General features: G+C 43.6%; 1 protein-coding gene across 1 annotated transcript; it reads left to right on the top strand.

Moving 5' to 3' along the window:
- Nucleotides 1–686: 686 nt before the first annotated feature.
- On the top strand, nt 687–14,659 carry YWHAB (tyrosine 3-monooxygenase/tryptophan 5-monooxygenase activation protein beta). Its single transcript, XM_065645859.1, has 6 exons — nt 687–799; nt 8,263–8,563; nt 9,572–9,695; nt 10,748–10,911; nt 12,210–12,305; nt 12,786–14,659. The coding sequence occupies exons 2-6, from the start codon at nt 8,270–8,272 to the stop codon at nt 12,840–12,842; spliced, it is 735 nt and encodes a 244-aa protein (XP_065501931.1). The 5' UTR covers nt 687–799; nt 8,263–8,269; the 3' UTR covers nt 12,843–14,659.
- Nucleotides 14,660–16,421: the final 1,762 nt, after the last annotated feature.

Genomic DNA, 16,421 nt, shown 5'->3' with positions numbered 1-16,421 from the left:
TCCTTGTCCTGTCATCGGGCACCACTGAAAAGAGTCTGGCCCATCCTATTGACACCCACCCTGGAGATATTGATCAGCATAAATAAGACCCTCTCTCAGCTTCTCTTCTCCAGGCTGAACAGACCCAGCTCTCTCAGCTTTTCCTCATAAGAAAGACGCTCAATCAATAAGATGCTGTCTTCTTGTTGCTCAAGAACTTGCTGCACTCCTCAGCCAGACCAGCCCCCCCCACTCCTTTATGGCGATTAGCGTTGACCAAAGACACACCATGGAGTGCCCTACGTGTGCGAAAGGGCCTCCAACAAGACAAAGAGCCTGAAGGGTGCCAGGGTGTGACAGAACAGCCAGGCCCTGCCTCCTCCGGAGCCCGGGGTGGGTCCACGCAGCGGGCGGGGGCCGCCAGCTGCTCGGCCCCCTCAGGCTCCCTCCCCGCCGCCTCGCCGCGCTCCCTCCGCCCGGCCACGGGCGACGGAGCCGGGCCCGCCCCAGGGGATGGGTACAGGGGCGCAGGCCGCGGTGCCCGGCTCCGCCATGGCGGGCGGGCCGGAGCGCGGAAGGGGCGCGGCCCCCCTCGTCGCCATAGAAACCGCGAGCCGGCTGCGCCCGCTGGCCCAATGGGGAGGTGGGAGGGGCGGTGGCGTGCCCCCTCCCGGCGCCGGAAGGGGCGTGTCGGCGGCGCCGGAAGCGGGGCCGCAGCGCCGCAGGGTGTGTGTGCGTGCGTGCGTGCGCCGAGCGGCCGCCGCGCTCCGAGTCGCCTCGCCCGCCGGGATCCAGGCCGCGGTGCCGCCGCCCCCGCCAGGTGAGGGTCCCGGGCCGCTCCCCGCCGGCCCCGCCCGGGCTCCCTCCCCTTCCCCCGCTGCTGGGCTTGGGCCGCTGCGGCCCCACGGGAGCGTGCGGGGGAGGCCTCCCGGGCCTGCCCCCCGCCTCCCCGCCGGCCGGGCCCGCTCTTCCCCCACGGCTGGGCCGGCGCAGCCCCGCGGCGGGGAGGGGCGGGAAGGCCGCAGCAGGCGGCGGCGGGTCCTGGCTCCCCTCTCCCCTCTCCGAGTAACGGGGTGACCCTCCTGCGGCCGCCGCCGCGGAGCCCGGGCGGGCGGTGCCGCCTCCTCCCCCCCGAGCGCCCGGCCCTGCCCCGCCCCGGGTGACTCACTTGCTGCGGGGAGGGCGAGGCCGCGCACACCTGTACCGAGTGGCCAGCGGCGGCCAGGCGGCCCGGGCTGGAAGGCGGCGATTCCCCCCACACCCCGGGGTCAGTATTGCTCACACCCTCCCCTGCCCCAGGGCTGCTGCGTTCCCCACCCGGGGCGGGGTGGAGTGCCCTCGCCGCTTCTCCAAAGCAGGGACCCTGTGCCCGGCCGAGATCCTGGGCCCTGTCAGCGTGAGTGGGGAGGTGTTGTTTCTGCGCCGGTTGGTATGAGCCTGCTCATGTAGGAACGAAAGTGATCACAGAAATGTTGTAAATGCTTTAGAAGGAAACAATATTATTTTAGTGTTTTCCACTTTTTGTGTTGATTTGGGAATAGAGATGCATTTATAGAGGACTCCAGAGGGAGATAAGGTGGTTTTAAGCCAGCCCCAGTCTACAAAAAGGCTGGGCAGTAACCCCAAACTAACAGCTATAGGTTTCATTTGAGGTATGTATAATCAGATACTAATTGTTGTGGTCAAATGTCAGTGGCATACAGTCACTGTGTCAGTGTATGGGAGCAAAAGTGCATCTAATGTACAGATTGTAATATAAATTGGTTCAGCTAAATTCCTTATTAATAGTTAAAATAACTTCTCTAGTGGCAGGAAAACAAAAAGCACATCGCGCAACACTGTAAAAGCTAAATTCCTACATAAAAATATCAGAGAGTTTGGGAACATTCGTAAGGCTTTGTAACTTCGGTGTCAGTAGGGATATTTGTGTCTTCACACGTTCACTGCTACAGGATGCCTCAGTCAGAAATGTTAATACTTCTTTATTAAAAGAAAAGCATGGTTTTATTTTCAGATAATAATGAGATATAAACGAGACTAGAAAAGAAAACAAGTAAGAACGCTAGTGCCTTTTTCACTCTTCATATTAAAGGACTGCAAAAATATACTTTGTATAATATTTTGTATATTGGTACTGGTAAAGCGATAGACTCATTGCACAGATGGGCCTAGTGCAGTTTTCTCAACCTCATTATTCAGTACCGCATGTTCTGATCTCTGCTATTTTGATGTTGAGCCTTTTTTTTCTAAGCAGGCCTTTGCCAGTATGCAGCTTTTTGTGCTGCATGTGAATAAACTCAGATGAGGAGGAGTTAAGTAAATAATGATTTGACTAATGAGGTAAAAAATTAGTACTCAAATCCCTCTGGTATCCTAGTAAGACGAGGCATTATAGTGTATCTTTTATATGGCTCCACTTTTTGCCCCACCCGGTAATAATAAATCTTCTTAGTTTATTATTAACAAAAGCGATTTACCTGCGATATGAATACATTTGTTTGGCATGAACCTTATGCCTGGGGGAAGATTTTTTGGGATAGCTCACTATTTCCACCTGGACTCCAGCCAAAACCAATTCTTCTTGCTGGAACGAAAAGGTGTTGTCATGTAAGTATATCGTACATTGGAACCGCGCGCTTGTCTCCACCTGCAGCTGGCCGGCATGAAGTGCTGTAGGAATGTGGCGGTGCTGTCCTTTTTAGCCTGCGCTCCCTTGTTTAAATGATGTTAAGAATGAGGCCACTGTTATGAAATTTAAGCAGTCTGTACAATATCAATATCCCTACACGCTGTTGGTACTTGTCATAGAAATTTCCTAATTGTCTATGGAGACTGAAAACCAGTGAATGTCATTGTATTCAAAAAATTGTATTCGTCAGTTTTAGGAAGCAACAAGTAACGAGGGCAGGAGGTGGCCAGAGCAGTTTTAGGCATGGCTTTATAAAACGTTAATTTTATCTGAACATTTGCATAAAGATTTGAGCTGAAGGCCGGGGTGTATGGTTAATCAGTAGATGCAGAGGAGGCTGAAGTTATGTGCTGCACAAGGTCAGCAAGAATATCACAACTATGAAGTAATTTTCCTTTTCCCCCTCATTATGTTTGCAGTATATTTTACTGAACTTGTTGTTATAGCCAGGCTCTTGTCAGTTGCGGAAGATTTTGCTGTTCAGGTCTTACCAGACATGTTCATTTTCTAATCAGTTATTTAACAATATGTGGCAGCCTTTGAGGGAGCCGAAATAGAGAAACACAACTGATGTAATACTGCAACAAAGCAAGGAATGTTCTTTGCACTCCATTTAAAGAGAGTTGACTCCTTTCCTATAAAGAATATCTGTTGGGAGCGATGTGTCCTTGACAGTGAATGCCATCAGCATCGTGTGTGCCTGAACTATGGAGAAGGGTTTTCCATTTTTTTTAGAAATAGTATCTCCAAAGCTCCTACTCTCTGTAATTATAGAACTGTGATTTGAAATACTACTTACCTCATGTGAATGGTTAATTTCGGAATGAATTGCCCATCCGGAAATCAAATAAGGTATGTTCACGTGTTGTTGGAAGATTGAACTATGATTGCATCCCATTTCACCAAATCTGGTTTTACATCCGTTTCTCATGGGGAAATGTGTAGGTCTGTTAACCTACATCTCAACTCTTTAGGGACCAGTGTGTCAAACCAGTAACCACACTGCTTTCTCACCAATTTTGTTAGAGAGTGGAAGCATTTGTCTGATAGATTCTAGTGCTTGGTATAAAGAGAAAAGCAGTACACAGAAATCAATTACTTAATTAGCATGAGAAGAACAGGTCATCGAAACCAGCAGACTCCAGGCCAACGTAGGCTTATTAGTATTGTCTTGTCAGTTCAATATGTTATATAAGTCTTTTTCAGTGTCAGTGTTTATTTGATTTCTGCAGTCTTCAAACAGAGTTACTTCTGATCTGTTTGGGCTTTGTCCTAAACAGCTCATCGAGATTGGAAACAATAAAAGCTATGAAGCAGATATAGTAACTGCTGAGCAGTAAGATGTAATTCTCCTCAAGCTCCTGCAGTTTTCTGAAGAACACTGTCTGTGTGTTTTACTCCTCAGCTGTTACTGAGATATAAACCTCCAGTTCCATGTGTCCATCCATTCCTTTCTTTCTGCATCTTCCACTAAAAGCAGCAAGGCAGTTAGAAACTAACATGTTTTACAGCCTCTGACCTTTGATTCTCAACCTTTGCTGCTTTGTAATATGTTTCCGAGTCTTGTCTACGCAGGTGTAAAGATTTTCTGGTGGTGGGAAGTGAGCACTTGTAACTTCTAGGACCTGTATACATGATGTTCTGTGTTTGTAAGAGAGCTTGAAAGAACTTAATCTGTATGGGAGAGAGATAAAATATAATAATAACAAAAACATATTTGGAATGAGATTCAGGATGATTCAAATTTCTGGCAGCTGGTCTAATTGGCTGCAACTGCTGGCTAGTGGTTGGTGTTCCTTATTGTAAATAGCATACAGCTACTTATTTTGGAGGGCTACTAAGTTGTGGTTTGACAGATTCTTAAGAAGACAGAGTCTTAAGAATTTGAAATGTATTAACGCATCTAATATGAGAATCTTCTGCATAGAACGGGCAACTTTCAGGACTCCTGCGTGGCTGTGATCTGCATGTCTCCGCTCCTTTTTCCACCTTCCTTCTGTCCCCCTTGCCAACGTGGCTGTGCCGTCACTAGTGCTAGAATAGATCATTCCTGTTGGCCTCCTGCTCACCACTTGTGTGTGTTTTGCTCCTAGCTGCAGGTAACCTTTGTTAGATAGCTTCTGTGTGTGGCTTAGGAGTATTTCTAGCTGTAGGCTTTGCTCGTTTCAGACTGTGGCACACTGATCCTTGGCAGAGTGTGGCTTTCATCTCCTCTGTGAGAGGGACCAGTTATAACTTGAGAGTTGCTTCTTTGCCTTTTCAAACATCACTCCTTTCCTTGTATCTTTTTTCCTTCTGGCAAACACTTCCCTCTTTTGGAGCTCAAGCCAGCATAGCTCTGCAGAGCTCTCTCCAAGCTTCTAACAAGGTAAGCAATGGAGGATTGAATAAGGATTTTAAATGTTCCCGTATGCAGCACCCTGTGAACAAAGTAATGGCAGGCTTACTGTTGATGACAGATATTTTGGTGTGGGCAATGATTTCCTTACTGTATTTAAGTTCTTTTAAATCCATGTTATTGAATAATACTTTGTGTTTCATAGCAAACCTAACAACAGTACAGGTATTAAGATGAATTAAACAACTCAAGCCCCTGTGTACTGAATTTTTATGTCAAAACTAAGCCAGTGAAATTCCGAGAAACCCCATCTTCAGTAATCCATTTGAACTTAAGATGTGCATAAATTAGTTACATTACTGAGGAAGGTTGTTTGATGAGAAACAACTTTCTAATGGTTTGTGCTGGTATTTCACCTGTATAATTGATATGTTAAACTGGTTTTTGGATCTCTCTTATCCACTAGGTCTTTATGCCCTTGCAGTTCCGTCTGTGATTTCCTTCATGTGTCCTTATATGAACCCATTGACTACCATGGACTGACTTGCATCTAAAGATAAATATGTCAGTGAGCTTCATAAAACAAACTGCACGATTTCTAAACTAAACCCTATATTGTTTATAAACAGAATTCTGCATGGATGACTTGTCTACAAATTAGACTACTATTGGCAAATTGCAGATCAAAGATAAAACTGACCTTTCAATGGCAAAATGTAAACTCTCTTGAAGCTTCTTGCCTCTGGACTTCAACAAGCAGGCTTTTTCTACATAATAATCACATTCCATAAGAAGAAGAGGAGAAGATAAGACAGTTGCAATAGAAATGCTTCTAGAAGCTGTGCAGGCTGTGAGGAAACTAGAACGGCTCTGAAACTGCTTTGCTTAAATGTCCTGTTACTTAAAGTTGGCTCTTGTAATGTAAAAGCATTCTTTGGTGTCCTTTGCTGATGTTCAGATTTTAGTGAGTGAGCAAAGAAATGCCACTCACAAATTACTTCCTGCGTTAAGTACATAGTCTGAATTTAGTGCTGAGTTAAAGGAATGGTTTACAAGGTTTGATAGACTCAACAGTGAAAAGCGGAATGGGTTCTCAGTGATAAACAGTCTGATTTCCTTAGGCTTGTTATGCATTGATATTATGATACACTTCAGAGTAGGGAGAAAAAATACATATCATAAGCTCCATTTTTCCCTTCCATCCTCAGGAGCTATCCTTTTCTTAACGCTGCAGGAGCCAGTTATAATATAGCATATCCCCATGGTAAAAGCCTCTTGGGGAAGATGGAGCCAAATTAATCAGACCTTGCAAGAATGTGTCCCGCTGCTACCTGCAGTCAGTCTGTCTGGTGGAAGGCTTCGATCTGAAGCCTGTGTCTCACCTTTTAATAGGTGCCAGAATCCACTGGTTTAAACGCAGTATTTGAAATGGGACTGAACTGCAGCTCACCTTTACTCACAAGTCTGCAAGAAGTCTCTTTCCAGGAGGCTGGTTTTAGCATTACAAATCCTCACTGGGTGCCTTACATGGATGGATGCGTTAGGCTAGATCTACAAGGGATCAAACACAAGCAGGAGTGAGTGTGACTGGCAGATCCATAGCAGGTAGGACATGTGGTTGCTGGGTTTACTTCAAGAGTGTTCCTGTGAAATAACAATGTTTGATGCGGTATCTTGGGTGTGGAGTTGTTGTTGTTTTGCTAAAGTGGAGTATCTTCAGCTGGAGGGATGGAATATGCTAATCTCAAAATAATTCTGTAGCTAGGATTCCATCCTTTCAGTAAGAAACTCTGGAAGTGCTCATACACATGTTGGGAATTTGGGTCTGCATCTTGGTGCCCTGGTTGAGGATTCAGTACAGGGGCCTGGTTTCCCTGGGTAATAGTGTGGTGGGTGATAGTTGAAATACAAACTGAGCCGTGTGTGCGGAATGTTCTTCATCAGGAGCCTGTCAGACTGGGGTCTTTAAAGCAGAAGCCAGGGAAAAGGCTGCAGCAATCGCTTTCAGCCTGTTGGTGCTTTATAATAGGGCTGTAGATGCTTGTCTAATGAACAGAAGTAAACTTGTTGTTCTTGTTTGCTTTATATTGTTCTTTTAGAAGGTGTTTTTAGACTGTTAGGTCTCAGCCTAAAAACTTCTCATCTGGACAGTGAGAGTCCTGACTGGGATTTAGGGAGTAGGAGAGGAACATTATTGCTCAGTGCTGACAAGAAGGCCACTTACTTTGATAAAGGCAAAGAAACTTGTTTAAATTCTCTTGTGAACCTGGCCATAGGTGGTTGAGTATAAGGTTGGTAGCTCAATGGCTGAGTTACCTGTATCTTAGCATTGTCTTGTAGAAGTAAGCAATACTCGAGCTGCCTCACTGACACATTCCTTACTAACTTCATTTTTCATTGCTTAAGCTCTTCAGGGGCCTTGTGGTCATGTGATGTGTTTTTCTTGGCTTCAGTTACTAAACTGCGTTATCAGAAATTATAAACAAGTTGTTTCCATGTAGGCAATTAGTTTTGCAGTAGTGACCATCACGTGGGCCACGTCCCATTTGGTTTTTGTGAATATCAATGTTACTTAAAAGGTTTTGAAAACCAGAGGCTGCAGCCACACTAGCTGTGCAGAATTGTCCGTTATACATATGTTGATGCATGTATAAAAAAACCCAAACAAACAAGAAAAACCCCACCAGTTTTAAATGTACTTTCCATAGTTGCCAATAACTACAGCTTTACTAGGTATGGTTTATTTGAACCCACAGAAACATCTCCTGTAGTGTGCAAAAAGTCTTCAGTGTCAGGAGCTGTCCAGTGCTTCAATGCTCAGTAGTTGCTGTTGTATAATAATGAGGGGAAACAAACAAACAAAATACCCAAAACCAACCAAAACTGGTGGTGTCTGGGTTAGAATGTGCAGTGTCTCCCAAGCTGAGCTGTGGCCAGTATAGGAAAGGGGAGAGATTTACATAGGGAACATACAGATGTGCTGTGCTTAATGCCAGTATGAATTTTGCTGCATTTTGAAGAATAATGCTTACATATCTTCAGGGTTATGATTAATCATTTACACATAGAAATTATACATATCTGACAAAAGGCCATATAAAATTTTTAAAATAAATCCTTCATATTACTTTATTAGAGTTGATAGATTTCCCAGTTACTACTGACTATGAGTTCTGCTTCACCCTTCAGCATTAACTTCCATCGTGCAGACAATCAAGAGACATTTTTCTTTGTTTTTACTCCCCACTAATTACAGGAGAGCCATGGACAAAAGCGAATTGGTACAGAAAGCCAAACTGGCTGAACAGGCTGAGCGTTACGATGACATGGCTGCTGCCATGAAGGCTGTCACTGAGCAGGGACACGAACTGTCCAACGAAGAAAGGAACCTACTCTCCGTTGCCTACAAGAACGTGGTTGGTGCCCGTCGCTCGTCCTGGCGTGTCATTTCCAGCATTGAACAGAAAACAGAGAGGAATGAGAAGAAACAGCAGATGGGAAGAGAATATCGTGAGAAAATTGAGGCTGAATTGCAGGATATCTGCAATGATGTTCTGGTAATAATCCAACAGCAAAAATAACAGTAGTTAGTGCTGCAGTGTTTTTCAGTGAGGCTTAAGGAATCTTACTAGTGCTGTAGACACTGCAGCACCTTAGCAGGGGAATGATTTTGCACGGCCACATACTTGGGTACAATTCTAGCTCCTAAGTCATCTAGTTTGTTCCCTGGGGAATTTGTTATAAAAAGAGCTTTTTTTTTTTTTTTGTTAATAAGAAAAAAGCAAACAGGGCAATGTCGAAGACCCGTAGCTGCTGGCCAGGGGTCACCATGAAAACGAGTTTCAATCTGGGACACCAATGTGAGTCCTGCTAAAAATCCTACCATTTGAATTCTTTCATTCATGAACACGGATGTCCTGAGGCTTGTTTAGTGTGTTGTGGGTTTTTTTATGAAGAAGGTGTGTACTTCTTCCTCCAAACCAGTTTCACTATTTTGTTCGCTTAGACAAGAGGGATTCTTTTTATTGCTGTTCATTTTGCTAAAAATCTGTCAAGAGCAGTTGCTATCGGTACTCTCAGCCTTTGCGTTGCTCTCTGAATGCACATGGGCTGCAGCTTTTCAGCTAGAGTTGCAGATAGAGTCAGTTTGTTGTGGATAATTTCACTGCTCTGTGTGTAATTCAAGTTTGTGGCCCCAAAAGTGACCAAACTTGTGCTAATGTCAGGCTGCTGGTTTGCGTTAGCTTGGTTATGGACATAGGTTTGAATCGGTGTATTTTAAGGAAAATTTTTGCAGCCTTAGGCCCTGACGGCCATTGGGTTCTGCAGGAGTGAACTGTGGATAGCCTCAACTCAGCAAGTTTTCTGCTTTCCAGGGATTAGGATAAAAGTAGTTTCTCTTTTTTCCAAGTTTAGATGACAGTAGGCAAAGTGATTAACACATGAGTATACGTCAGTCATTGCTAATGTTTTAACAGTTCGTGTTTACCATTGTGATGAATGCTCTGTTTCAGACATAATTTTTATGACTCGGAAAAAAAAAAAGGTGATGTTTCCTTTCTCAGGAACTCCTGGATAAGTACCTTATTGTCAATGCCACGCAGCCAGAAAGCAAGGTCTTCTATTTGAAAATGAAAGGCGATTACTACAGATACCTCTCAGAGGTGGCATCTGGGGACAATAAGCAAAGTAAGTAGAGATGAAATCTCTCATTCTGCTGGGGGCCGAGCAGAATCAAGTATAAAAAATACTTGTGGTTTTTTTCCCCTAACATGAAGTATATCTTTCTTTTTGCTACTCCTCTGTAGTATTGAAGATGCGTGCAGTGCCAGTCACTTTTAGCAAAGGACTTCACTGACATTAATAGAAGTGATTGACACAGACGTTCATCAAACCATTTGAATTCCGCTTGCAGCCCCTGACCTCAGTAACTGATTTTCAAGCATATTTGGCAGTATAAAATCCTTTTCCTGGAGAATGTGTTTTTTTCTCATGGAAAATGCTTTGTTCCCATCATCTCTTGTTTAAACTACGAGTTTAGCTTGCAAGTCTTCACCATTTGCAAGCTTTCTGCATGCAAATATGGGATATTGGGTTACTGGGTCCTAAGCCAATTAATCCTGAAATGGAAATGTTAACGCAACGCTGAACTGTGCCGGAATTCCTGGTGAGTGTCTGATGTCGTCCGTATCTTGCAAACTTGGTTTGACACCATTCTGGAGCTTATTGTTACCCATGAGCCAGGAAGAGACTGTCATCTTTCCTCTGAAACCCCAAACTGAAATATAAAGTTCATGACCTACCTGCTAAATGGTTCCTTCAGTTTAAACAGGTAGTTTATATACCTCTTCTTTCCCATATGGTTTTGTCTGGATTTATTACTCAGAACTACTACTCTTCAGCTGGGCTGGAAGTGAGTGTTTAATCACAGTACACTTTGACTTAGAGCTTGTGTGCATTCAGATTGGTTGGAATTTATTTTGAGTAAATTCCATTTTAAGTCTCTTAAAATATTGAACTTAATTTCTGTATATCAAAGCTTTATCTGACCAGATATTTCTACCTTAATAGGTCAGCCAGTGGTAGGACTTTACGTCTAAAAACATTGAAAGAAGCGTCTGTGCATATATAATTTTATTGATTTCTGGTGGCACAATAGTCCAGACCAAGAATATAATATCTTCCCCCGTGAAGTACAGTGATGTCCTGTGCATTAATATGATTGCAATTACTTCTTGCAGCAACAGTAGCAAACTCTCAGCAAGCTTACCAGGAGGCGTTTGAAATTAGCAAGAAAGAGATGCAGCCAACACACCCCATTCGACTTGGTTTGGCTCTAAATTTCTCTGTCTTCTACTATGAGATACTAAATTCTCCTGAGAAAGCCTGTAACCTGGCAAAGACGGTAAGCAGACTCTGGGCATTACCAATTTTTGTCAAGGCTAAGAAGATAGTTACATGGTTGCAGTAAGACTTTGTAGATAATTATGCTTTTTCATATAAAATTCTTTAAAAATGCTCTCATCTTTAAACTATTATCACCTTCGTGTATTTTCAGCTAAATTAGTTAACTTAGCTTGGCTTTAAATAAAGTTAATTTGCTACTGCAGTTGATTGAGTGAATGGCAAGACAAAGCGCCTCTTCTTATGGCCATGTAATTCTCTTAGAATGAGCTTGTGTGAAATTTGAAAGCACTTGGATTAATTTAGCACTTCTAAAGTGAAATATTTACTTGAATTTGAGCACTTAGCAAATACACGAAGTGCCATCTTTGTGCATACAGTCATAGCCCTAAATGTCCTTGTGTATCTGCGTGTGTGTGCGCTTCTCTCTCCAGCCACCAAGAAGAGCTTTTGTGGTGGGTTCTGCCAAACAGTCATTTTTGTCTTAACCTTCTCCTTAAAATATAATTAGAGCCTTCTAAATGGAGCTTTTGGCATCTATGAACATTATCTGATAGTAGCTTGAATTATATGGCATTAGCTGAACCTTTGCGTTCTTAATATGCACTTCAGTAATACTGTGTAACAAGTAATGTTTTGTTGTGCAAAGCTGCTGTTCCTGCTTTTTCAGTTAATACGCTTCCATCTGTTTGAAACCCAGATGAAGAAATAGCACTTACTCACGGCTCTTGGACTTGCAGCCTGGGCTTTCATGTGTAAGAGAGTGGTAGGAAGAGCAGCTTTATTAATCTCTAGTGGAACATACCTGATGTCCTGTGCTGTTTTGAAAAGAAATCCAAGACCTTCCACCCCACCATCAAAAAACCCGTCTTCCATTTTCTTTCCTACTTACTCATGTGTAATACATATATCTATTTAATGGTACCTTTGTCTTTTATTGCCAATTTAGACCAGTGAGGCCTTCATTTTTAATGAAAGTGTTACTTATGTTGTTGTTAAGCCTGACTTCAAGCTGTGTGAATCATTCTTCAGCGTGACGGAGAGCGTGTTTGCCTCTTCAGTGCTTGGTATTGCCACAGTAGTAAAGTCGTTCTGGGCTTTCATCTGGAACCCCCTGAGGACCTCTGTTTTCCACTGGTTGTCTAGTGCTCACTTTACACTTCTTCTCTTGGTGGAAAAGAAAAATACTGGAAGCTTTCGTCACAGAATTTGAGTAGTCACGTGGCAAATTTGTAAGCTCTGTGTAAGCAGAAGTGAATTCAGAGAGCAGTGTGACAGTGCTGTCTTGCATATTTTTAGGCATTTGATGAAGCGATAGCAGAGCTGGACACACTGAATGAAGAGTCGTACAAAGACAGTACCCTCATCATGCAGCTGCTTAGGGACAACCTCACTGTAAGTACTGCGGGGCGAGCTGCTGCGCTGTTGCTGCTTCGGGCTGCTGGACTCCACTAAGACTCCACATCTGAAGACTTGGGTAGTTGTGTGCTGTTAAAAGCCTCTCTTGAGGCATTAGCTGCCTATCTTAGCTGCAGTGCTTTTTGTAACCAGACCAGTTAGACTTGCTTGTTTACACCAGAAAGCACTTGTTACCACTGTAACAAGCTTTTTTGTAACTGAAAGTCCAGTTTGTCAGTTCTCAACAGCCCCTTGTCTTTGTGTCGAGCTTGCAAACTTTTGCTGGGTTTTTACTAGTAATCCTTTGCCAGTTTTCTAGTTCATTATTCTTTAGCTTTACTGTTAAGTTCAGTTCTGTATTATTGCTCTTAGCTGAGAAAAATGCACAGCTACTGCTAACTGTGCTGTCTTCCCTTTCCTGGCAATTGTCACTAACTGCGTACTTCAGTATAAGCATGTGTTTGTGTTTTCTTACAGCTATGGACGTCGGAAAACCAGGGAGATGAAGGGGACGCTGGGGAGGGAGAGAACTAATGGCTGTCACGCTTCACTATATGTTCAATGTCACCCTTTATCCTACACATATATCCCTTTGTGCGACAAGCAAAAAGAATAGTACATCGACTTTCACAACCTCAACGTAGCAAAAACTGTCTGTGGGGTAAAAACGGTTGGTTGGTGTTTTGTGTACTTAAAGCGGAGGTCGGTTATTATAATGGCATTCCGAACTTTCCTATTATGAACATTTACAGTTATGATTACCGTGTTTATATTTTTAACTGAACACTGTGATAATGGGTTTTGTGATTGCAATTGACTTTACAAAACTCTTATTGGTAGAAAAGTAGACATCAATTATGTAACTCTGGCGAGCTTAATTTGGCACCAAAATAGTCGAAGTACAATTCTCTTGTAAAGTTGTACAGAAAGTTATAGAGATTCTATTGTCACACTGGGGCATGGAAGGAAAACAATCTGATGTATGGCATTCCAGTTAGTAACACTGCTATGAATTAGTTTTCCAGGCACACTGCAGATGTTTATAACCAAGTCTGAGGCACCGCTTTCAGTCAAAAGCTCACTTTGTCAATCCTGTCTTTCTGGGGATGGGGTTTGTTTGGGGGAGGAGGGTAATGGCAGAGTTAGCAGCTTGATTTCCAAATTCTTTACACTGGCAGATAACTGGGATTTCACTTCTAGAAGTGCTTTCATGCTCATACACCATGCATGACTAGGCCCCTTCCCACAGCAATAACGTACCTAATTATACCTTAGATATTCTTCAGTAGTGAGAATTCTTGGTTCACTACCATGGACTTGCAATAGGAGAAGATTCAATTTTTTGAATGGCCTTATTAGTTTGGATGATACCATGAAGTGATCTGCCACTTTTGCATTACTTTGATCCTAGCTGAATCGAAATCTCCATGGTATTACCATTTTGAATTTATCCTGAAAACTTCTTAAGTAAATCCACTGAGCCATCTTTAAGTTCACTTTATAGAAATTTTTATCCCATTGGACTCAGTTCACCCTTGACCCTCTTGCCTGTTTGAACTCCATTAAAACAATTTTGGATTCCAACGTACGTGTCGCCCTTTCCTTGATGATGGGTGATGTCGGGATGGTGGGCAGACCCGAGTCTGCTTGAGGACAGGTTTCCTTGTTGGATGTTTGAGAGCTGCTGGTGCTGTTGCAGTCTTCAGCTCTTCTTGGTAGTACCAGGATCTGGCTCAAATATTCAGGATTTCCCCTTTATTGTACTGGAATGCAGACCTACACATTTGTAGTGCTTGTAATATTTGAGCTCCAAACGCCCTCACCTAGTTATGTTTCAAACATGTCCCATTAAATAAAACCTAATAAGAGTTGCGTGAATAATGCAGTGGAAAAGATTAGGAATAGTCACCTATCAGTCTCGCGGTATCATCCCCCTGCCTTCACATTCCACTTAGGTATAGGATCCATCTGTTTGTCTGTCCATCTGTCTGCTGAAGAGAATTTCATGCACTGATTTTAAAACTCCCCTCTACTAGCTGAACAAATTGTGCAGTTAATACTTGGCGCTTGATAAATGCAGTAGTGAATGTGGAACCGAGCCTGTCTGTATATCTGGTAGCTCTTCGCTTTGTTTTTACTGACCAGTATTCTGCCTAAAGTTTGCTTCTGTGACGGTTATATTGCCTAGCACACACGTGGTTGTGAGAATAGTATAGCAAAAAGAAATACCTGGTTATTGATGTACTAGATTTGTGTATGTCTTTTAAACAGTTCTAGTTTCACCTTACACAAAATAATCAGGAAAGTGTAAAAGAATTCAAAAGTGAATAATAAAAAAAAATTTTATCAGTTGTTTGTGTCTGTTATCTTTGCCGTACTAGTGACAAAAAAACTTGTGGTAGTAAAATTACCACTTTTATTAAATGCACAAATCTTGGATTGTATGAGTTGATTCATTATTTCCAAATGTTACTAATGCTAAATTACTCATTCCTTTGCAGAGATATTTTTCCCCCCCACGCCCTCCCAAATTTGTAGTAGAAAACAGTTTCTCTTCATTTTTGTTGAGGTCACGCTTATGTTGTCATTGCAGGACTTGAAAGAGATGCAACTCTGTTTAACTTGCTGTGAGTCATTGCAGATTGTGTGGTTGAACACACTGTACATAGGAAAAGTCTGTTGGTTACATTTAAAGGTTTTTCCTCACACCCGTGGCTGCAGGGTCAGCTCTTCAGCTGCTCCTCTGTCCACTGTGTTTTGCACCCCCAGTCACCTATGTAACCTGTATGTACTACAGGTAACTCTTCTCAGCTGCTGGTGTGCAAAGGAACTACTGAGAGTGAAAATGCACGCCTATTTTCTGGAAATAAAATGCTTGAAGAGATGGGCAGCAATACTCAGGCTAGCTGATACCAGTCAGCATAAAAGCACTGGGGAGGTTTGTTGGGGGCAAAGTGAGCATTCCTCCTGCTCCCAGAGCCCCTCTCTCGCAGTGAGACCATACAGAAGGGTGTTTGGTGGGTAATGTCACTCAGCTTCTATTGATCGACCGCTGCAAAGGCTTTACACCAAAATCTAGCTGCTGGTCAACCCCTGATCCATCCTGTGCTGCAGCTTTAAATAGTGGTCCCTCTATGTATCTAATCATTGCCACTTTGCCATTTTCTCCAGCCTTTCTAGGCATACTTGCTCTTAAATTATTTTATTTTGTACACTAACTCCCAATCTGCCTCACATTGGTGACATTGTCAGGTTCAAGAAGGAAAAAATCCTGGGTCCTGGTAGCTGCTCCTGTTTATAGAGCACCTGTCCTGCCTCAGTTCTTTCAGGTGACATCTGCCATCCTTACCATCTCTTTTACGGGAAATTATGAGCCTGAGAGACTGGTCTGCAGCAACAATGAGTTGAGGGAATATCTTAATTTTTCGAGTAATTACATCATTTTGGGAATGGGCGCTCCAGCTTGCCCTGCCACTGTAGGAGTCTGGGTGTACTCTACATGTTTAAACTGATCTAATCGGTGCTGCTGCAGCTTCTCATTCCTTGCACTGATGCTCATCTGACCCCAGGGTGAGGCAGTTCAGTGTGGGAAAGCACCAGAAGGCTTTTGGGGTGGCGAATTTTCTCCTGGTCTGTGCTGCAGCTGAGCCTTCTGAGAGAAGGGGATGGGGTGGAGCTGAGCAACCATGCTTGGATTAGTTTTAACACGTGGGTGCTGCATGGTGTGTGCTGCCTAGAGCAGGCTGGTGTATCTCCTGAGCAGTGTTCAAGGACTCCATGGCAGCAGGAATCGCCCTTTTTCATGAAATCCAGCAGCCCTGTTCAGTTGAAGTCAACACAAGACGCTTGTCCTGCGGCGGTAGCTTCCCCACATTAGAGCACGGCAGCGTGGCTGTGAGGAGCGAGTCTGGCTGAAGCACGGAGGTGCTGGTGATGGGCCCAGCACAGCCCCACGACACCAGTGGTGCTGAGGGAGCTGCTGGTGGAACTGCCCTGCCCGCTGTCCCGGGCTCCTCTGCTGCTCCATCCCGCGTTCCAGCTGCATGGCAAGTCGTTAATGACAAATCATCTCTCATACATGTACCATGATGTCCAGCACAGCTGGGGTGTGAT

The sequence above is a fragment of the Caloenas nicobarica genome, chromosome 15 (genome assembly GCF_036013445.1).
Source record: "Caloenas nicobarica isolate bCalNic1 chromosome 15, bCalNic1.hap1, whole genome shotgun sequence".
NCBI lineage: Eukaryota > Metazoa > Chordata > Aves > Columbiformes > Columbidae > Caloenas > Caloenas nicobarica.
Note: the sequence above shows the minus strand (reverse complement) of the source record. Positions and strands in the feature narration are given on the sequence as shown.